Below are 22,878 nucleotides of genomic sequence, written 5' to 3'. Positions count from 1 at the left end.
CGTGAGGAATCAGGATGTGCCGGCTAGCTTGGAACCAATTTGTACCTACTTTTTATCTTTTGTTAGGGCATAAGATAAGATAAGATGCCACATATAGATGGGACGGCCGACGGTGACCCATTCAAAGGAAGCACTCTCACCTTTTACTAATTTGTTTTTTCAGTCATTTTCATTTACCAACAATGCCCAGCACAAGATGAGATGATATCCAGTCCTTCCATGAAAAAACTCCTCAAAACTCCTAATCTTGATCAGAAAGAGAGAGAAGAGCACAAAAAAGAGACATGGGTTTTCTTCCAAAATTAGCAACAACCATGATTGGGTTATGTGGGTTGTTCAGTCTGGTTTCAAGTGATCCAAACACGAGAGTGAAAACAGTTCTGTGCAATTCAGGTGAGTACTCAAAGGGTGATCCTTTTGGCATCAGTTTGGACTATGTTCTTGCAGATTTTGAGGCTTCTACACCCACAGACAAGGACTACGATTACCGCAACATCTCTCCTTATCCAAATTCTTATGCATATGGTCATGCTGCTTGCAACAAGAATCTTACAACTTCAGACTGCTTGACATGTCTTGGTGCTGCTAAGACGGCCATGTTTGGTGCTTGTCAGAGTCGGATTGGGGCTCGTTCGGTGCTCATTGATTGTACAATTAGGTATGAGCAATACCCATTTGATGATTGATTTGTTTGGGTATATCTATCAATTGCTAAGAATTTGCACTTTCTGCTATGAGGGATGGACTGATGATGTAAACCCATAAATCAATTCATCCTTGTTGCTTTGATTACTTTGGCTTTTCTTTGTCCATCTTTGGTCTCTTCATCAAGCAGTGAATGAAAGAACTGTGTTTTGTCTCCACCCATAAATTATTCTGATAATTGACATTTCCAGCAAAAGTGATATGTAACATGTTCATATGAAGAAACTGCCAAAAGTTTCTGTTTATGTATGCATATTGTATCCTCCACAACTAAAACAACAATGTTAGGGATCTCCCAACGAAAGTTGATTCGATTGACAATCAACTGCGTTATACATATATGTATCAAAGTTTGATTCTAATAAAAAACATATTTCTCAATAGTGTCTGACTGTGATTTCCAATGGTGGGCCGAACAGGCCCAAGATCCACAACAGGCGCGGTTAGGGTTCAATTTGTGGCCCAATACGTGTGTCTGTGTCTCTCAGTCGGTCAGTCCAAGAAAAACCCTTGAACATGGAGATTATCTTCGTGAATTGTTGAATGATTATTTCGAGTTGAAGAGAACAAATACAGAAGATAAACTGACATGAGCGGCTAAAACCAGAAAATTTTCAGAATTCTAATCACAGATACAAGGAGAAATAGTGGAGGCAGTACCGACACTGTCTGCATAAACCTAGAGCAGCAAAGAGTAGTTTTAATTTATTGAATCTCCGATTGCATACACCTGCGACGTAAAGTACCTTCTACTTGTCAGACTTACCTTCGGAGGAAGCAACATCGATGGCGTCAGAGGAGGCTTGGTCGTTAACAATATCAGAGTGGTTAGTCTCCTCCTCGTCGTCGGGATCGTGTTCGGGATCAGACTTGGCCATGGCAGCTCTGGCCTTATCGAGGAACGGCTTGAAAGTCATCTCTATGGCTAGCCAACCAAATGCGAGCGCTCCGAACACCACCATCGCTTGCTTCGTGGCTGTTGAACTGCCCATTTTTTTGGCTCTCTCACGAATACCAGCAGAAGTTGGGCTTGAAGTCCTTATCCCTTCGTATGCAAGGAAGTTTCTTGATTTCTTGAATTCTGTAGTGTGGAAATTTCACAATCCAGCGGGACCTATCAATTTGATAGACAGGTTATGCGCGTTAGGGTTTCGTGGCCGTGTATCCAAAAGAGTGCCCTCGTTCGGAAATTTAAGCCCACAACTTTTCGACCAAAAAATGCCAAAATCTGTTCACAATACCAAAAAAAAATGCTCTTAAATTTTGTGTATTGGAAATGACACCATAAAACAACTGATACCGGCCAAAACACGTCAGATTCGCGTGCACAGACATTTTTATCTTGACAATAAATGACGTTGAGTCAAAATCTAATACATAATCACAATGATATTACTTTCAATAGAAATCATATTTCTAATAGGAATCGAACTCAAAATCTATTGAATCCATACAATTTGACCTCAATTGAAATCATATTTCTAATAGGAATCGAACTCAAAATCTATTGAATCCATACAATTTGACCTCGTGGAAGAAATTCACTAATTAGGCCATCTTCCAAGCAATGTAGCTCGGAGATTTTCTACGCACAGTTTTCTCTTGAGTGCTTTATTCCATTAAAGGACATTGCACATTTGAACTTGAGTGGTTTTCACTTTTGAATTTTGATTCCATCAAATATGATTAGAAAAATATCACTAGAAAACACCTCCATGTTTTTAGGCTAAATCTCACTCACACGCTTAGCCAGTGCGGTCGAGTCTATATGCTCTGTTCAATTTCAAGCAATTAATCCCAGTTGAGAATTCAGAATCCGCTATCAAGTCTCCTCTCAAGGCAAATGATCACCAGAAGTACGCTGAATACAATCCTTTCGTGTGTCTAAGTGACCAAGCAATTCTCATATAAATTGCTGTTTACACAAATGTCACACAAATCGAAACTTAGTGCAACATATCTAACGGCCCCGACCACGTCCTCGTCCGCGTCCACGACCCCGACCACGTCCCACAGCTCTCCCTGAAGTTTTGACAAGAATTGGGAATATCAATACCCATAACACAGATGAAAACCAGATTATTTACATTAGCACAGAGAGCTGATGAACATACCAGCAGTTGGCTTTTTTGGTTTGACCCTAGGTGTCTCTTCAACCAGTAAAGTCTCGAGATTCAAGCTGTCAGGAAGGATGTAATAGCGAATGTTATTGCCCCTAACACTAAGATGATCCAAAGTTACAGGATTCTTCCCCTTCAGTGTAAGCTTCACAGACTTCAGATGAGTGTTCATGCTGATATCAACACCTACAAAATCAGTAATTCACTGGTCAGAACAGTTGCTTCTCTGCATAATGAACACGAGTCAAGTCAACTAAATAGCAATTTCAATCACAAGAAATCCGAAGACCATACATGAATTTCAAACACAGGAAACATAAGTAAAAGCATTGATAGTAAGCCATGCCAGTGACACAGTAAAAATAAGTGCTTGAATTGCAACAGGGTTTACCCCATCAGTGCACAGTCAATACACTCATGCATGTTTTTTCATCAAAAATACCACATCAAGCATGGAATTGAGCCTCTGAGTTGTAATAGCTAAAAGAAAATTGATGCGAGACAATGTTAGATAAACAAAATTCTAACAAACAAAATGTTCAAATGAATAATTCCAAGGTGGCAAGATTGTTGGAACCATAGTGGAAAAAGATTCCAGTCATAGAAACGCTGCATAAGCGCAAATGATCAGCTTTGCATAATTGTTTGCTTTCCCTATCAGACTCTCAGCGAAGGGAATGAGAATATAGACTTGAAGTGTGACGGAACCCACAAAGAGGTTTCATTGAACGCAAAAACATATTTCTAATTTGGAAAATAAAAAACACAGAAGAATGACCACGAGTAAGATACGGAGAAGGGGGGAACATCTGTACATGTTACAGTAAAATGAAAAAAGGTTAAGCTAATATAAATATAACAGAAAGGGGATCATCAATGGGTCTCAATACCAAAGGCATGGTGGTAACCACACTAAAACCGGGAAGGAGTACCCATCCCTTATGGGATTATTAGATGCTAGTAAGAAGTGCCAAGGTGAAAAACAAAGGACAAATTTCTTTTGAATTCAAAAGCAAGAAAAAATGATAGATATTGAAGTACAAAGCAAGTTGATTTAGATGACTGACTTGCTATATATTTGATCAAAAGTCATCTTAATTTTTTTTAGCTTCATTCGATGAGTGAATTACAACACCTCTTTCAACCAAGCCCCCACTACTACAAGGATCAGTTCAACCCCCACAAATGACAAACCAACAGCAATACGTGGTTGTCCATGAGGAAACTGGTGGTAAAATCTCATAACTCAGCTTAGTCTTTGCCAAAGTTATACCAACAACAAACTATTTAGTTTTTTTTAGTCCACCCGGTAACGGAAACAACATTCTATCACAAATACACACAATACTAACTAACATCAGAGCATGCAGTTAGATCCTGACCAAGTTGATTAGAAATCTAATAAATCTATAACGTATGGTCCACACCTGTGCGCATTAAGATGAAGAAATCTACCGCAAGGTCACCAAAAATAGTTAATTTATCAAAGAGCTATGGGAGAACCAGAGAATGCCCATCCATACAGTCAAGTCAATATCACAATAAGTCAAACACATTTAAGCAAACCATGGTGGTACGTTAGGGACTCACAGTCTCAGAGAAAGACATATGACATTCATTTCTAGTAGTCATATGAAGGTTTGTACTGGAAACAATATTTGGCAAAGAAATGTTGGGAAGTGATTTCCAAAGGATGACCAACAAAGAAATACAACTCGGTTCCCCATATTTATGAGCAGGGGCGGAGACAGTGTAGGCCCAGGAGCCCACCCTCAAATTTGGGCAAAAAATTACTAGTATACAATAAAATACTCAAATCTCAAAATAAGCCCAATAATTTTAAATACAAATTAAATCCTAATTAGCCCAACTCTTTACCCAAAACCTCATACGATAGATGAAACTGAGAGTTTGAATCCAAAGAACTTGCCCCATCTGATCTCCACATCTCGCTATTGTTGTCTTCTGGGCAAGAGATTGTAAGGTACTTTTGGTTTCCCATCTCTAATATCTCCTTATCTGCGTGACTGCATCAGTGTTTTTATTTGTTATATTTGAATGGTTGATGTGCTATGTGTCTCTTCCTGGCTAAATGAGTTTGGCACTTAGGCTTGTGGGGTTCGTTATAGAAGCTGCTTAATTTCAATCATGGTGTTAAATTCTAGAATCTCAATAATTCCTTGTTTGGCCGACTAGGGTCTTATTGATTTAAGGGCCTACGTATTTGGTTGCATAAAACAAACAAGAAAATTGTGATTGGAAGAGTCCAAAAAAATGTGGGGATGCTATTGCCTAATTGGATTTCTTTTGACTATGTTTCGTTGCCACAACACTACTTAACCCTAAAACCCCATCAACCTTTCGCTCCCTTCTTACAAATTGACCAAGCACCCCCCCCCCTCCCAACCATTTCCTAGATTGGCCCCTGGTTACGAGACTAGTCAGAGAGCGATGTCTTCTCTAGGTTTGGACCAAACCTAAATTCCATGGATAAGCAACTTTTGAGAATTACAGCCTCAATTTTCCAAAGAGAGGAGCAAATAGGCAATGGACTAGTCAAAATTTACCTTCAGAGATTCATTGACCTCAACACATCCATAAATTAAGGGTATGGAACAAACTAAGCCATAGTATTACCAGACGTGCGAGGGTTAGAAATAGCAGAAAACAGTGACGACGACGAATTACTTTACAGGCGTAAGACAGAATACATCCATGCGGCCAACACAAGCGCACAAACCGATACATGCATTACATAGGGTTTAGCAAAACCCTAGATACAAGGAACCTGTGATGAAAGGAAAGCGGATCCTTAACGAGTAAAACAAACCTGTAATCGTGCCATGAACAACAGTTCCATTCTTGAGTTCGATTGACACGGTCTCGTTGTTCAATTTCATCAAAAACCTGCTTATTCCAAAAGTAAAACAAATCAATAGAAAATAGGGAGATCTTATCGCAGATGAGACAACGAATTTTGGAAGTAAAAACTCGCCTGACAAGTTTCATTGTGAAGAGAATACAAAGAACTAGGGTTCGAGCAAACGGCCACGGTAAGAAGCGGGAGATGAGAGAGATCTGTCTCTTCTCGAGACGAGACTTGAGAGTTGAAAGGACGATGCAGGACTACTTGGTTAACTTGGACGCGGGAAGGGAAACTCGTTTCACGACTTTTTGTGGGCTGGGCTGCTTTGGCCTCAAAATGACTGGGCCGCGCTATTGGTCATTTTAAATATTTTGACTTGTTAGAAAATTACCGGAATAATCGAACCAAATGGTTAATCGGTCGAACGGTTAATTATTTGCAAAAAAAATGGTGAGAATCGACCAATAATCTACAGATAATCAAAATACTCAACTATAACCCATTGGTCGGTTAGTTTTTTTATAAAAAAAACCGATACACCCTTAAAAATATCCATCTAGACTAATTGGTCATTTGTGTACTGACTTTGCTGGAATAAAACCGTCAGAAAAGAGTAAAAATGCTCGCAAAAATACCCAGAATAAACAATACCTTGTATGCTAAAATTGCATCCACCATATTTAAATTTTGTTGATGTCATCACATAAGAACATATACTTTTATTCAGAAGTATACAAAACCAATGTCTTGGAGCCAATCGTCAGGAGATCGATCGGCAGCTACTTATTCATCTTATCGTGTATATATATATATATATAACAATAAACAGAGCATAGAAACAATCCTATATATATGTTTGATGATGAAGAGATCATCTAGGCAGTGGAAGTGAAGTTGAAGTTGGAGCATGTAGTCCGCCTGCCCAAGAGAGTGGAGCTAAACCCAAGCCTTGAACTTGCCAAATCAAACTGTAAGAGACTGTCCTCCAGCTGATGCCCTCCAATGACAATTGAAGTCCTAGGACTTGGACCTCCATTAGCAACCGCAAGGCAAACCAAATCATCACTGACATACACCATTGAGTTTGCACCAAAAATGCTCCAAACCACACTCTCATTCTGCAAAACAAGTTCAATCGTTGGCACGGACGGCCCTAATCGGGTACTAAGCACGTTCTCCGTGCTAAAACACACGTCGAATGGCACCCATTCGGGCACCGGATCCACCCTGGTAATGTTCCTTGTAGCAGACTGGTTGATAAAGGCTTCAGTCACAGCATTGTAGATAGATTCTTCTAATACAGTGTATGGATTCACTGTACTGATTTTTGTACCACCATTGCCTTGGCTATCAATGGACAATAAACTCGTGTTTAATCCGACGGTGACGTTGTTGATTTTGATCGATTTTACGCCGATGAAGTATTCGGAGGAGGGTTCGCCTTGGGCGTAAGCAGAGGCTGTGCTAACAGGGTTGATGAAGAGGGGTGTGTAAGTGAGTGAATCAGAAGCATCCACATTAGGAAGGAAATTATAAGGACCGTCACCAAAGAAAACGACACCGTTTGCTGTCAATGAAGATGACAAACAAAGCGCAAATTTCCTTTGGAAGCTAAAGGCAGCGGCAAATTGTGAAGAGAATGCAATTCTAGTCCTGCCCAGCCCAGCCATACCCACAACACCTTGGGCCAAATCTGTTAACAAAAATGTCGGTGCGCAAGCGAAAACAAATTGGTTCACGGTGACTTCCTGGCCCGGGTTAGACCCGGTCGTGGATTGAACCGAGACAACATCGGATGCAACCTCACCGCCTGTGGCGGTTCGGGTCACGGTGTTATCCGGCAAGACACCACAAGTGTTGTTGTTGCAACCGGGCCTTTGGGTCGAGTAGCAATCACCGCAACCATTAGCCCTAGCGAGTGAGCATTGGGCCGAACCACAACGGGCGGGGCGGTATGTTGAAGAGGAATAATTTTGTTGACAATCAACCCACAAGAACTGGCCACCTAGATCAAGCACAAGGTTAATAGGCACTAGGGGGGTCCTTTGATTGATCTTGGTCACATATTGTAATGTGGAATTATCTTTTGAGACGGGAAGGACTAGGGCTTGAGGGCGGAAAGATTGTTGAGCTAAAGATGAAGAGATTAAGGATAGTAGGAGAGAAGAGAAGATCAAATACTGAAGAGAAGAAGCCATTGTTGGTATTTGGTAATGTGTGTGTGGAGTTTGTAAGGTTTAGATGCCATGTATTTATAGTGGTGTGGGTTTTGTCTTTTCAAAGAGATTGAGTTGCTTGACCAAAAAATGTCAAATGTGGCTGCTCGTTCATGCATGCCTTGTACGTACGCGTGTGTGTGTATATATATATATATAGGTTTTTTCTTAGGGTGTAAAATGCAGACTTTTTTTTCACTATTGATTTGGAACATGTGAGAGTCAAACACAACAGACCCCACCTGTCATTTCACTTACAATGGTGAAACGGGATCCACATTTTACATCCTTATGTGAGAATTTTTGTGTGTAAAAGTGGGAACGGAAGGAAGAACGTACATGAGAATTGAAACGGGTTGGGGCAGAGAAACACGTTGAATAGTGATGATCCAAAAAATTTTAATCTCAGCAATCCAATAGTTCCGACGACTGAGATAAAAGTGCACAAGTTATGTTAATTTGCGCGGGTGTCTGCATAAAATAATCTTTATATATATATTTAATAAGAGTTGTCTGTATTTGAATTAGTCATGATCAAGGAATAACTTGAACAAATTGACGAAGTTAATTGGAAATCTAGACTTTAACTTTTAAGGCAAGATTTGTTTTGTCCTTCTTGAGTTTCTAGAGAGAGGATAGGTGTTCCAGCTACATGACATCCAGCGGATTATGTTGATGTCATATTCAAGAATGACATCCTGGGCCTGGTCTCTAACGGATTTGTTGTTAATTTGACACGTATAATAATTATTTGGGATGAGATATCCACTCAAAAGTCAAGAAACTTAGATATGTAATGGATAAATTTGAAGACTTATTATTAATCGTTTCAATTATATATTCTTAGATTTGTTTGTCATATTCCAATTCAAATCATGTTTGACAACTGAAGCTAATTAACATGCTAATGACCACCACCTGCTCTATTCATCTTGTCATTTCTATGTACATATGCAATTGAAATTTTTAGTTCAAACACATTGAAAATATTGTTCGCTTTGAGTCACGGATCCATGTGAATTTATTGACAGCTCTCTAGGCAAGAATTTGTTTTTCATGGGTGGTCACCGTTGATACTTGAGCCCCAAAAAATATCAAAAGAGTTGGGTTTTATTTATAAACCACTTGGTTATATTATGTCCGACCGAATAAATTTGTATGCATTAATGTAAGTTCATGGATTACAACTGAAAACAACCTGTATTGGAGTTGGAGGAAGTCTTTTGGATTGGGCCGGGTAGGCAGACAGGCAGTCGTAATTGGGCCTTGAGCCTTCATCATTCCCTTACTAAAATATGCAGGCTCCGCCCGGCCTAAGAAATTGATTCCATTGAATGACACCGCCACCACAATGACAAGGTCCACAACCATTACAGTTGAGGCAGGATTCTGAGCCACATTCACATAATCTATACCAACTCGGGCCATTACCATTACTGGCCTCCTCACTATCCTTGGGCTTTGTCTATGATGCCAATACGACTCCCACCATGTGGAAGTATTTCAGTTCAGGTCAGCATGGTTGGTTTTGGTAGTTCACTTGGGGCTTAGAACCCACAAGCAGCACACGCAGTACCGTAAATAACAAGCAGTGCTGTAACAAGCAGCACCTTCGGAGCTGTATCCATACTTGGTGCACCAAGACTAACGAATATTATTGTTCGCATGCAGTATTCACTCCCGTGGATTGGACAATCAACGAGTAATCACACATGTTCAGAATATTGAAGACAACACCATGACAAAATCCAAAACATTTCTTAGTACTTTTAACAAATGTAATGCAAATAAAGCTGGGTATAAAACATTAGATCTGATGACTAGTCTCAACATGATCCATTTGGTATCAATTTGAACAATTCACACAGTAAATTGAAATGCAAATGTCAAGGGATACAACACACTAGTGACTCGATTCTTTATTCTTATACTCGCTTTTACACGACTTTGTGGTAATGAGTGCAGTGCATCAAACTAGAATTCTAATACAATACAGATAAAGATCCAGGAACAACAGCTTCAATTTGATCATACAAGCATGAGGCCAACTACAAACCTAAACCAAAAGAGAGCCTTCCATCACAGTAACAGCTTTCCCGAGTAGCAGCACTCGGTGGTTTTGCTCATTCACATGAATGTTTAGTATTCCGCCTCTAGGTGATGCCTAAGCAAACTAAACAGGGTAAGTAAAACGAGACAATAAATATAAATGGGTGCAAGCAAATGCAAGTTTTTTGGCTCATGCGCTCAGTGAAGACTGAAGAGATTACCTGATATGCAGTAAGATCATTCTTCCCAAGCTTTTTGCTCCAATAGGGTGCCAAGATACAGTGTGCACCACCAGTAACAGGGTCCTGAAAGATATGAACGGCGTATAAAAAATATTTTTCCATCCAAGAGTTCTTAGTAGGAGACGGGTTTATAATATATAGCATCTTATTTGCTACAACTTGGCAATAATAGTTCCAATTTTTTTTTCAGTCTTCACATTTATAGACACAAGTTCAATAATTAATGGTAAGAAGTTCCTTCCTTGAAGTTTATGAAATCAGGCATTATTTGTCATCGCCATAGTAGGATGGTAACAAAAGGTAATTATTAAGATTAGGGGTTTGAAAAGATAGAATTATTAGACTTAATGCCCGTGTATTACCTCATTCATTCCATATTTTGGACAGAAGTATCGACTGATAAAATCAAATTCAGAGTCTGGGGGAGCAAGCCCAGTAACCATAATTCCCCCCCAAGGACAATTCTCTATCTTGTCAAACTGTGGCTTGAATTCAATAACAGAATCACCTGATGCAAACACTACCTGCAAAACACCCCAAAGTTCTTCAAGTACAAGAAAGCCAAAAATATATATAACCCACTTCATGAATTAGCCAGACAAATATCAGTGATAGAAATTCCATCTGAGGATTTAGAGTCCCTAAAGGCACTGCATCCTGAGTTCCTGACAGTTCGTATTGCTCATGCTAAGAAAATTGTGCTCTCACAAAATACGATTTCAATGGTTATATCGCAAAGTCGACTACTTCTACTCTGGAAAACTTGGAAACGGAGAGAATGGATTGAATTACTTACAAGTAGGTCATTTGATGTAGTAGTCGTCCTTATATCAATTATGGAGACACCATTCAAGGCTTCAGAAACTGATGCAACTTCAGCATAGTTGAATTCCGCATCTGGGACAACAGGAAAATCCAGTTCAATAAGAAACCCCTCTTGTGCTTCCCCTTGCTGCATCAAGACATCCGACTTCTTGATTTCTTGAACCCTTCTGGCTGTCAATATTCCCGAGAGTGTTTCAAACTCAATTATGCTAGAATTCACCAAACCACTTGTAAAGAGAGTGTGCGCAGCTGCTAGTGTTGCATGACCACAAAGGTTTACCTGCAAAATGGATTCTTGTATATTTATGATTTAGTAACTCAGTGTCAAGAATTAGAAATAATCCAGAGTTTTGAAATTGAAATGCAAAGGCCAATCGCTTGACTCTGTGTTAATTAGTCATAGAGGAATAAGCAACAATAGCAACAATCTCTCACTCGATCATAAACAACCAGAGTCAATATGCAAACTAACATAAACTGAGTCACACACATATTCTAAAAACCAGATGAGAATAAAAGCATTTCCTGTTAGAAAATCGAGCTAAAACACTCTAACCAATATTATCCATTTTGGGCCAAAGGTCCGTACTTCTTTGTTCTTCTTGGGCCGTCGGCATTGTTCTTAGCCCCATAAAACGCGTTCGTTTGTGAGAGGGACTGCACATTTTGTTATGCCAATCCGACGCATGATAAAGCCTTAACATTTACCAAAAAAAGTCAAAACGATTTTGAATGCTCACTTTAGGTAGCGCCAGGATGCCAGGAACAAACAAGTAATGAAAAATAATTAAATTAATCTGTGCCCTAGATTTCTATAATCCACAGATCTCGCAGGCAACAAAGGCAAACGATAATGTCGAAAATTTGCAACAATTTCCAGCTGAATCTGAAAATATACCTCTGTGGCAGGAGTGAACCATCTGAGACTGAACTTGGGGCTTGAGGTTGTATCATCGGACTCAGCGATTCGAGTCAGGTAACAGGTCTCGGAGAAATTGAATTCGGTTGCCACGGCTTGCAGCCACTTGTCATCTCTCTTGTCCTCCAATAAACAGACGGCTGCCGGGTTTCCCTTGAAGGGCGAGTCAGTGAACGCGTCCACCTGCCCACAGATTACGCCATGTAAGTAATCAACACAAATTAATCAAAACAACGATTTACATGTACAGAAATATGAGATACCACAAAGTATTTGACGGGCTTCTTTGCCATATTTTCGCAGGAAATTCTTTTTTCCTTTTTAAGGAGAAACCATGCAGCATACCACTACATTGGATCCGCTCCTATATATTGGTAAGTCCCGGCTGACTCATATGAGTGGGTACAAAGAAATATGCTTAACGTGAGACTTGCAATTACATACTCTGACTCATATGAGTGGCTGCGAAGGAATCTGTTGCTGAATGTGAGAGTTGAATCTATACTATTTGACTCATAAGAGTGGCTCTGAAGAAATCTATTGTTGAACGTGAGAGTTGAACATGTATTGTTCGACTCATAAGAGTGGCTCCGAAGAAATTTGTTATTGAAAGTGAGGGTTGAACCTAAGATGTTGTTAAACGTGAGAGTTGAACCTAAGATTTATTAGAGTTAATCTATATTGTTTGACTCATAAGAGTAGCTTCGAAGAAATTTGTTATTGAACGTGTGAGTTGAACCTAAGATTTCTTACATTTGACAAAAGATTAGTCGTGACAACTTAACACCTAACCAACTCCATTAGAATTTTCATGGGACCTTGCTAAGGCAGTCATTCATGTGTTTGTTATGATGATTTTAATTGATAGTTATATTTTTCTATGTATAAAATTCTTACCTATCTCATTCTATGTAGAAAATTCTTTCTTTTTTTGGATTAGGAGAAGGGGATGGGAGGCCCGAACTCGAGACCTCTACGAGATACCACACACATCAATGTCATATAAGCTACTCGTAATTCTCCCATGTAAAAAAAATCCTTACTAAAGATTGAGTGTCAGGTTTTGCTTTCTTTATTTGGACAGACCACTTGCAAAATATTGGTTTCCTTTTCAATTATCAAACATAATTTTTTTTAGTTAAATCATACTTCATTACGGCTCTAAATCTTGGTTTTCCATACTCTAATCTAATCCAAATAGTCCTAATATGACTTTGGAGTGGGAACCAATTCATACATGGGTGGCTTACATCGGGTAACATGAGTTGAAGGCTCAATGAAGCATCCTGATTCCTGAGGGGCCATGGCCTGCGAATTTACACGAGTAAAAGTGTACATTTTGTCAAGCATCCTGAGGGCCCATGGAGCTTGTTTAGGTGAAGAAACTGGGGGTTGTGGAAGCCATGATAATAAGTGTTTGACATATTTGTTTTCCGAGAAAATGAGAGAACAAGAGAGGGAAAATGAAAGAAACGTGCACGTCTTCTCTATCAATAGTCTGTAAAGAAGATATGTAAATACATGAAAGAACTTAAATCTACAGTCAACCAACCTTTTGTTGATTGGAAAGAATTGTACATCTAAACACCTTCTCTTCCCAATGATAAAGGGTAATAATTTACAGGTAAAATCTCATGCAAAGAAAGAAGTTGAGGTCTAACTTAGAAATTGACAAGAAGCCAGAATTTATTTTTGCACATTACTTGATGTTCTCCGTAAAGGAGAATCACCAAAGGCCTTCCTTGGACATTTTCAGAAAATGATTGAGGGTCAATTTTGGGAGGTAAACTGAGCCCGATTTCTTCTTCTTTATCCTCGTCATCTTTGCTGAATGTGTCTCCTTCGACTCGGTAACAGTTGTTGAGACCAAGTCGTAAAACTGTTAAAAGAGAAGATACAAATATCAGAAAGCGAGACACTTTTTATCTCATAATGTAGCGAATGGAAAAGAAAAGAAGAAGATTTTGCAACATATGACAGGATAAATGACTATGATCTTTTCTATAATTTGCAATGTCATGACGGTCAGGCTTGATCGCTATTCTCGACAAGAATAAGCAATCAAGCAGCAAATTATACCTAATTAATAATTATTGAATGGCTGAAAGAGTGAAAGGAGATGAGACCTCTCAAATCAGACCAACAAAAATATTTAATAAAAGAAAAATATGTGGGCCAGTAATACAGTTGCAGGGGTGCAACTTATAGGTCACGGGTCCAATTCCTGGCTCCACTGTCCAGCATATGAAGTAGATAACCCAATTCAGATGATGGATGACAGTTACCTCACAGACACCATGCAGCAACAATCTGTGGAACGGGTCTTGAACTCGCAACACAAGGATGTCTCCATCTCCACTCTCCTGAATGAAAGATCTCACAGATTCCTGAAATAGAAAAGACACATTGCCTGGATAACCATAAGGTATATATGAAACAAGCAAACAAGTGGTGACCTTGATGCACGGCATAGAATGCGCTCTATATGAAACATAGATGTTGAATTGTAACAAATGACCATAGACGAGTCAAATAATTAAAGCTTGAGAAAGAGGAATTAATCCCATGGATTTTCTGAATTAAACAGGAAGAACCTGCAATTTTTTTTTACAGATTATTCGATCCCAAGTACACCATAAACAAACATTTCCCTTGACGGACATAATTTTGAAACAAGCCACTCAATAATGTAGAATCCAGGACAGGAAGAGGCCAATAGGCCTCAGTTTGGACAAAAGTGAAGGCAAACCTCAGTTCAACATGACCGAGTGGTTAAGGAAAGAGACAAAACGAAAAATGAGAAATGTTGGAGTGTCAGAAAGCAGATCAACATTAAACAATTTCTAAGAGTGAAAATCAATAAAGTTCAAAAGAACATAGACTCATACCTCATAGCCCATTATAAGTTCTGATAGGAAACTACGTCGAAGCGCCTCCCTAGTTTGACAGTTGACTCTACGCCATGCATTTAAGACAGCCATCTTATCAGGATCAACATGGGCTTTCCTTTTTGTAGATGAGCAGTTTAAGGCATCAATCAAATTAGCCTGTCAAAGTTGAATGAAGATTCAGTCGAAGCATCTAGCAAATAACACCAAACAAAATTGTTTAAATTGCAGTTTATCTTAAATATTATACAAATATTTGTCTAATCGTGTGTACTTTATAAGATTTTCAAAGAACAAAGATGATTCTTACGAATGACTCAATGAACCACAGATACAAGAAAGAACACAAATATGAATGATATCAGAAGATTAGGCATAAGTACAATACACCTCTAAGATGCAAAACAATACAGGTTTCTGAATTGCACAAACAACTTCACAATCAATAAAGAAAATAATACCAAAAACTATTTATGACTTCATGATAGTGGAAATTCCACATCAACAGAGATGGTCTAAAGATCAATAAAACAGAGAACCAAGAAGAAACATGAATGTTAATGATTTCAGAAGAGGCGAATTACATAATTAAAACATGTAAGATTCTTCAAGCAATTAATATTTCCAGAATGTAGCCAAAAATACCAGCAATTATTACAAAGAAACAATTTGAGCAGAAATCTTCAAGCACTAAAACATTTTTCATGTGTCAGGAAAGAAAAAGGACCTCTTTATCCATGTCTATATTCCTAAACTTGTCCCATTCTCCCCCATTAGTCCTGCAAAATGGTGAGAGTGGTACGTCATCACCTGCAAACAGATACATAATCAATATTAATTGGATGCAAAAGAAAAGGCAGACATCCAAATAAAATATTTCAAAGAGGAGAAAACAGAAAAGTCCTTAAAAGTTTGTCTAAAGCAATGAATATAAATTCCATAACTGAACCCAAACCAATTGTATATATTATCTGAATGCAGATTAAAATCATAGTAAATGTTAGTGTTATTGTTATTAACACATGTTCAGCTTTACATTGAAAAGAAATAAAAACATTTCTCAAGAAACTTACCAGCAACACCTATTCAAAAAAGAAAACTTACCTAAGACAATTAATACCAAGAGGATGACTCATATTAATGTACAGATTCACGTACTAAAACTTAACTCGTTCTAGTACTCTCACTCACTGAACATGTATAAATGATAAAAGCGGCACTATACTTAATGAGTAGGAAATTTTAAAAGTTATCCACGCATTCATTCCACTGCAAAAGCACGAATATGGGCAGATGCCAACTAGACTCGCCTATGCAAGTCTAAACAGTAAAAGCCACTTAAGCTCCACAACTGATCATACATGTGAAGATGAAATCTGTCTGAGACAGTCAATCCAGTTTTATTTTCTCAGAGAATATTATGCAAATGACTTTGCCAGAAGATGACTTTGTAATAAGATTCAGTTAGTCAGCAAAACAAGGTCTCTAACCAACACTGAACTCGGCACACATACGTATATACCCACAAGAAGATAAAGAGAAACTTCCAAATACAATTTTAGCATGGAACGTTCTTTAAGAAGTATCATTACCCCAGGGTGGTGGTGCGAACAAGCCTCTAATTTCTTCCGCATCTAGGCGAGGAACAAGTTCCATTAATAAACGATCATTTAGCCATCTTCGAGATCGTCGATTGCTGACCTGCAACAAGTAATAAACAACAAAATTAAGATTAGAAGGTAAACAACACGCATGCACAAGGCACTCACACTGAACGAGGTTGGGGAAAGGAATAACATGTGAAGAGATTGTTCCTAGAAATTGAACATGGAGGCGAACATGTGGCCTCTAAGTTGCACCCCTGCAACTCTAGCACTGGGCCACATGTTCGCATGTAAATGAAACTTAAATGAAAATGAAAATTTCAAAATGAATCTTAAATAGTTAAATGAAATCAGACTGAATCCTTGAATAGATTATTCTTTCCACCCAAAAGATATCAGAAATTTAAAAAAAAAAATCTACACCCTAATGAGCTAACCAACATCATACCCAATTTTTTTCTGAAGAAGTAAACAACGGTGATTTTGAGATAATAGAAGATCAACAATTGATTTACAGTCACCAAGAGTAAAAGCGCTAAGGGTAAAAGCACTTAATGATATCATTCAATTAATAGTCAATTTCACAATCAAACATGCATAGATTCTCACGAGTAAAGGAACCAAAAATCAATTATATTAATAGGAGCAGCAAATGAAAAAGGAAATAAAGAAGGGCAAAGATAATCACTGTTCCGGTTAAGCTCTCAATAAACTCGATCTTTGTCTCAATCGATTGCCGACGGGATTTGGCACTCTCTCCTGCCCAAAATTACACAACTTCAAACCACTAATATATGGAGAAGGCCTACCAATTTACCATAAACCATTCCAAATGATAATTGTATGTATCTAATCCGATCAACGATAGGGGCATTCAAACTCTATCGATATAAAGTAGCAAATCAAACAGATACATTGTTGAACAGCTTAAAAATTCTCTGAAACTTCAATCCATGCTCGTACGATTAAAAGGGAAACCAAAAAAGTACAACTTTACAAATTCTAATTCCTAATACACACAAATCATATATACAGAGAGAGAGGGGATACCCTTTCGGGAATCAAGGAGAGGAGACGATAGAAGAAGGCCTTCTTCGCTGTGCAGAACAACCTCAGGAGTCGCCATGATTGGGTGATTGATTGGTCGATTGATGAGATTCGGATCGGAAATAGGTGTAGCGCGAGAAGCAGAAAAGGAGAAGCTGCAGGTCCAGGGTAAGGCAAGGGGACCAGAATGGAATATGCCAATCGGTTTATGCTATGTCATTCAACGAAAATGCAGGGGTATATCGGTCTTTTCGTCTCTTTGCTGCCACTTCCACAGTTCCACCCACGCTACCGCTACCGCCTGTGAACCAATGCTGCTGCTGTCTCTGATGACTGCTGATGTAGGTATAATCCGCTCCGCAATTCATTTAAAATTGTAAAATCTATAATTTAAATTTAATGATTTAAAAAGTGTGTTACGTCATACAATTTTGTTTTAAAAAAAATTTGTCTGACTTTTTTTTCTACAATTAGATATGAATTATAGACTCTTAAGAATTGTAGAGCCCTTAAATCCGAAACCACATGACTAATGCAATTTTTTTGTTACTGAGAGAATTTACCAGATCCAACTCGATTTCAAACGTTCCAATTTGAGAACCCAAAGTTGAAATTGTTTAAATATGCGCACTTGGGCAGACTTTATCCCATATTTTGTTGACATAACTTAATCGAGTGACATATAGACAAGCATCAGCCTCCTCTCATACAATCAACGCGTTTTCTAGGCTTAAGAATCAATGACAATGGCTCACGAAGAACAAAATCATACAGACTTTTGGCCCAAAACAAATAATATTGGTTGATAGTGTCTAAACTGAATTTCCTTACATAACTCTGCTATCGGATGTTATTGTTGAATCCAATGCCACGAAAGTGACTTGGATTTTTAGATTTTAGAATAACAGAAGAATGAGTCATTAAGTTTCCTCAAATTTTTCGGGATAGGAAGCTCTAATTCCTTCTTTAAATATATTAAATCATGAATTAAAATGTTTTTTAAGTATTTATAATGTTATAATATAATTCATTTTGAAAAAAAAAATTTAAATCTTAAACCCTAAACATTAAAATTTAAACTCTAATTCTAAATCATGAACACTAATTCTTAACACATAAATTTTAATATTATATTTTAAAAAAATCATGATTTAACATGATTTTTGGAGGAGAATTGAAACGAAGAAGTGAAAATCCCTTATCACAAGTGGCTGAAGAATAAACACATAATAGTATAATACTGCACTAGTAGTTGACATGGGCCGAATGGCCCAGGAATCTGAAACCAATCATGGGCCTCATAGCATAATTGATATGGCCCACCATCACCATCACCATCAACATCACCAGTTGCCTCTTGCACTCAACACGAAAGTCAAGGTGATCCCATTGTACGGAATTGCGGCTGGGTGTGGTGAATTGTGAGCTTTTTTTGTTTTGGCATTCCTGTAATAATTTATTAGGTATATAACGCCTTATTTCAATTATTTAGTAATTTAACACCATATCATTGTTGTAAATAGTGACACTGTCTTGTCTTTCTCAATGCTGTTATTGTGAACAACGATATTAACAAAAATGTTAATGCCGATACTTGTAATAACAGCATTGCAATGATGATGGCTTTTTACGTGCCGTGGTGCATTTGGAGCAAGCGTTTACTCCCTAAATGCGTTGTGGCTGTTATAGGTCTCAAGGGACAACCAAATTCCCTCAAAAGTTGATGCTACAGAGGAAATTGAATTGAGAAGAGGAGTATCCCACTTTGGAGTTCTGTGTTTTCTTTGTTAATGGGATTCAACTGCTTCAATATGATGGGAGTAAGAACTAGGTGGTTTTGTGTCAATTTCAAGATGAGTGCTCTTGCACATAAGAAAGCAACAACAACAGCAGTAGAAGCAGATTCTACCAGAGCCTCTCTCTCTCTCTATCTCTTCAGCTTAATAAAACTTGAAAGTTAATAGTTACAACAGACCTTTCTATTCAAGATGTTCTTTCCAATTTATAAAACCACTAATGCAGATGTTGCAAAGATCCTTGTCATGCTTAGAAGCCACTTGGCAGTTGGCTTTAGCCACTTGACAATTGGAAACACACTTTACCATTTTATCATCAGCCACTTGGCAATTGACAATTGACAATACATTTTACTAATACATTTCATCATCAGTCCAAGAAGAACAGGTCTAATATCTTATCTCCTTGTTTGTCATCGCAACAATGTTTTGAAATGCCGCTACTATCGGAAGCGGCATTGAGAAAGACAAGACGGTGTCACTGTTTGCAATAGTGACATTATGCTATATCAGTAAATAATTGAAACTTAACGTTATATGCCTAATAAATTATTACAAGAGTGTCAAAAAAAAAAAAAAAGCTCGTGAATTGTAGTCGCCGAACAAGGCCACGACTTCTAGCTTATGTTGCTTTGAAGTAATTGTCCGCTATAAGACACGAGCTCGTACATATTTGTTTTTCATACACCGTCGTTATTGGTTTCTTAAGCCCAAAAAAAAAAGTTATTGTGTAAGAGGTGTAAGATATTTACTCATATACTACTCGATTGGGTTATGATAATCTGACGTGGGATATTAATCTTGACACATTCAATTACAACTGAGAATTTAAGATACACATAGGCGTGTCACAAAAATGAGTGAACAATAAGCAAATGCAAGCGTTAGGTATTATTGTAAAATAGTTTGTATTGTATACATCTATGTAATAGTAAGAAGTTTGTCATGACGCTTCAAAACAACAAAAGATTATTGAGAAAAATCAATAATTATGCCATAAGGCATTGTACATTGTGGTCTCTAATGGTTGATAGATTGCCCGGAATCTCATCAGTCAAGTTGTAAAGAAATTCTCGAACGATGGTGGCACTCGGCCCGGCCACCAGCCTCTTCCACGCCTTGTCGGCCTCCCTTCCGCCCTTTTGAAACACTCGAGTGGCATCAAGGCGGTGTATGTTCCATCCCTTGATGTTTTCAAGTCTACGTATTTTTTCCACCTGACGATAAGCTAATTTACAAGTATTATCTTTGATCTCTTGTGTTGCCTCGTCGAGTAGCCTAGCACGACCTTTTCTATCCAACCATGCTTCATTCCTAAAGTATTTATCGAACTCGGGTACCCCAATCGATCTTCTGATTCCCTTTGAATAATCTCCAGATGGATTGAAAAATTCTCTAGCCTCATCCACCATCCCATTTTCGATCATTTGATCAACTCTCTCCGATACAATTTGTTTTAGAACATGCATTGAAATGTCTATCCAAAGAAAACAACATTTGTACCTTGATTGAAAATTGAAATCTCTACCATCAACTAGCGCTTCAATGTATGAATTGGAGCCTCCAACGATGATCGGACTTCGATCTCGATCCAAAATAGATTCAACTGCGATAGAAGCAGTGTCGCGAAAATTTTTCGCAGTGAAATCAGAATTGGGATTCGCTATACCTAACAAATGGTGAGGGATATCACACCTCTCTTCTTCGGTGATTTTGTTAGTAACAACGTCAAGCCCTTGGTATACTTGCATTTTATCAGAGTTCACTATTTCTGCAGGAAATCGGGTAGCTAGGTCGATGGAGAGTCTCGACTTCCCCGTCCCGGTAGCTCCCATTACGATCACAACCTTCTCTTTGTGGAGAGGAGGACTCAGAATTTCCAGCTTGTGCCTTCCATTTGGTATGTCAAGCATAGGACTAGGTTGCTTGCACATGATCATGGAAAGTCTCATTGCCTGTATTTGATAGAAATTTCGTGCAACCCTTGTTCTTAGTTTCAAAAGGGTAGCGTGATGTGTTATTTATAGAGATGGATTGAACATGCTCTTTGGGATTAAAGTTGAAAAGAAAAGTGGAATGGAACAATTATTCCCTTTCAAAGTTGCATTCCTTTGTCTCTTTTCTAGTACAACTTCTTCATCTTTTTGTAAGTTTTTGGAGGCACTATAATATGTTCTTATTCCTAAAAAATGTTTGGACCGTCCAACAACAATTGTGGTATTTAAAAAAAAAAAGAAAGAAAAAGTAAAGCTCCTTTAGTGCTTTGACTTTGTATTATATGTTATCTAATAATATTATATTAAGTATAGTTGATACTTGATAGTTAAATTTAATTGGGATTTTTCATTAATTAATTCAAAAATATGTCATGTAATTTGTGAATTTAATGGTTCTACTTATTTGGATCCTTTTTCAATGGTTTTAATTAAGATGGTGCATAAACATGTTATTTCAAAACTCAAGTTGGTACTTATGATTATAGATATTTAAATGTAATTTGAAGTACTTACAACAATTTAAGTTGGTTATTGATTTTTTTTTTGTGGGTAAGCAGGAGTGGAGGCTCGAATTTGAGTACGACCAAATTCGAGTTTATATCTTAACCATCTCGGTGGAGGAGTTGTTGGCTAAATTGGTTATTGAAGATTTTAATCCAAAAGAGTTGCAAATACTCTTAGGAGGCTACAAATAAGAGTGAAACAAGCCACAATTTTCTACAAAGGATAATCCACTTGATTTTTTGGGTTCTTGAGTTTTCTTAATCTGTAATAAAGTATATATGTTGTTTTCATTTGGTCTTGTCAACTTAGTTTTTTTCAATCTTGACAAAATATCACACAAATTCCTCTTCTACTTTTAACACTTTGTAGCATGTAAAACAACAGTGCAAAGAGAGATTGCAAGGACATGAGGACTAAGGACAGTTCCTGAATAACCTTAAAAAAATATATATATATGGATTGGTGGTGGCACACAACTACACAAGATGAGGATGCCTACAGTGACAAGGGAATTTCAACCCACTTAAAGCATATCCGATGCTAGTAACAAAATGCAGTAATCAAAATACTCATTTCATTACAGTTACAATACTTCGATATCTCATTTTGATTTCCCAATGAAATCATATGCTCCAACCTAAGTAACCAAACGAGTAATCGTTTCTCAAATACATTTAAATGAACCCATTTCAAAATTTGAAATCATGTGTCGGAAGTCGGAACTAACTTTTGCATCTTCTAGCTACTTTTCCTCTCCTTCTGATCCATTTTTACATCCGAGTAAGTGGATGAGTACGTACCATCTTTTGCATCTCCCGTTGAAGATGCTCTTAGTTGGACTCTACTGTAAAATGGCACCACCCAAGTGAATGGAGATGGAGAAGATATATTTTATGCCTATTCTCTTATCCAGTATTTGTTGTGACTGAAACATTATAGTTTGTCTGGGCATGCATGACTACTGACTAGTACCTTTTTTGGCATCAACCGCATAATATGACAGTTACCAATACGAACTTTAACACACTTGTCGATGCCTCATTGGTCTTTGAGGAAGAAATTGTACACAAAGTAAGGAATAAATGTGTGTGAGAGAGAGA

At 37.9% G+C, this 22,878-nt stretch overlaps 5 protein-coding genes across 8 annotated transcripts; 1 reads left to right on the top strand and 4 right to left on the bottom strand.

Annotated features, from left to right (window-relative positions):
- Positions 1-116: 116 nt before the first annotated feature.
- Positions 117-863, top strand: LOC119984596 (antifungal protein ginkbilobin-like protein). Its single transcript, XM_038828614.1, has one exon. The coding sequence runs from the start codon at positions 285-287 to the stop codon at positions 684-686; it is 402 nt and encodes a 133-aa protein (XP_038684542.1). The 5' UTR covers positions 117-284; the 3' UTR covers positions 687-863.
- A 1,525-nt stretch (positions 864-2,388) lies between these two features.
- Positions 2,389-5,973, bottom strand: LOC119983716 (small nuclear ribonucleoprotein SmD1a). The gene is made up of 4 exons (XM_038827424.1): positions 5,821-5,973; positions 5,656-5,732; positions 2,820-3,011; positions 2,389-2,727 (listed from the first exon to the last, which is right to left on the bottom strand). Exons 1-4 carry the CDS (start codon positions 5,832-5,834, stop codon positions 2,666-2,668), a joined length of 345 nt encoding a protein of 114 aa, XP_038683352.1. The 5' UTR covers positions 5,835-5,973; the 3' UTR covers positions 2,389-2,665.
- Positions 5,974-6,381: 408 nt separating this feature from the next.
- LOC119984433 (probable aspartic proteinase GIP2) lies at positions 6,382-7,925 on the bottom strand. Its single transcript, XM_038828374.1, has one exon. It carries the CDS (start codon positions 7,887-7,889, stop codon positions 6,567-6,569), a length of 1,323 nt encoding a protein of 440 aa, XP_038684302.1. The 5' UTR covers positions 7,890-7,925; the 3' UTR covers positions 6,382-6,566.
- Positions 7,926-9,721: 1,796 nt separating this feature from the next.
- On the bottom strand, positions 9,722-17,734 carry LOC119984391 (uncharacterized isomerase BH0283-like). Of its 4 annotated transcripts, XM_038828307.1 has the most exons (11): positions 17,485-17,734; positions 17,123-17,193; positions 16,423-16,531; positions 15,558-15,640; positions 14,831-14,989; positions 14,228-14,329; positions 11,922-12,125; positions 10,995-11,303; positions 10,561-10,722; positions 10,178-10,261; positions 9,722-10,071 (listed from the first exon to the last, which is right to left on the bottom strand). In XM_038828307.1, exons 1-11 carry the CDS (start codon positions 17,558-17,560, stop codon positions 9,964-9,966), a joined length of 1,467 nt encoding a protein of 488 aa, XP_038684235.1. In that variant the 5' UTR covers positions 17,561-17,734; the 3' UTR covers positions 9,722-9,963. The 4 variants fall into 4 exon arrangements, with proteins under 4 accessions (XP_038684235.1, XP_038684232.1, XP_038684233.1 ...); XM_038828305.1 differs by lacking the exons at positions 9,722-10,071; positions 10,178-10,261; positions 10,561-10,722; positions 10,995-11,303; positions 11,922-12,125 and adding an exon at positions 13,407-13,821 and having other exon boundaries at positions 17,485-17,709; XM_038828304.1 differs by lacking the exons at positions 14,228-14,329; positions 14,831-14,989; positions 15,558-15,640; ... (1 more) ...; positions 17,123-17,193; positions 17,485-17,734 and adding an exon at positions 12,206-12,395.
- Positions 17,735-20,171: 2,437 nt separating this feature from the next.
- LOC119984616 (adenylate isopentenyltransferase 3, chloroplastic-like) lies at positions 20,172-21,338 on the bottom strand. Its single transcript, XM_038828647.1, has one exon. It carries the CDS (start codon positions 21,227-21,229, stop codon positions 20,267-20,269), a length of 963 nt encoding a protein of 320 aa, XP_038684575.1. The 5' UTR covers positions 21,230-21,338; the 3' UTR covers positions 20,172-20,266.
- Between the last annotated feature and the right edge of the window lie 1,540 nt (positions 21,339-22,878).

The sequence above is a fragment of the Tripterygium wilfordii genome, chromosome 18, assembly GCF_013401445.1.
Source record: "Tripterygium wilfordii isolate XIE 37 chromosome 18, ASM1340144v1, whole genome shotgun sequence".
Classification (NCBI taxonomy): domain Eukaryota; kingdom Viridiplantae; phylum Streptophyta; class Magnoliopsida; order Celastrales; family Celastraceae; genus Tripterygium; species Tripterygium wilfordii.
The sequence above is the reverse complement of the archived record's forward strand: the minus strand, read 5'-3'. Positions and strand labels throughout refer to the sequence as shown.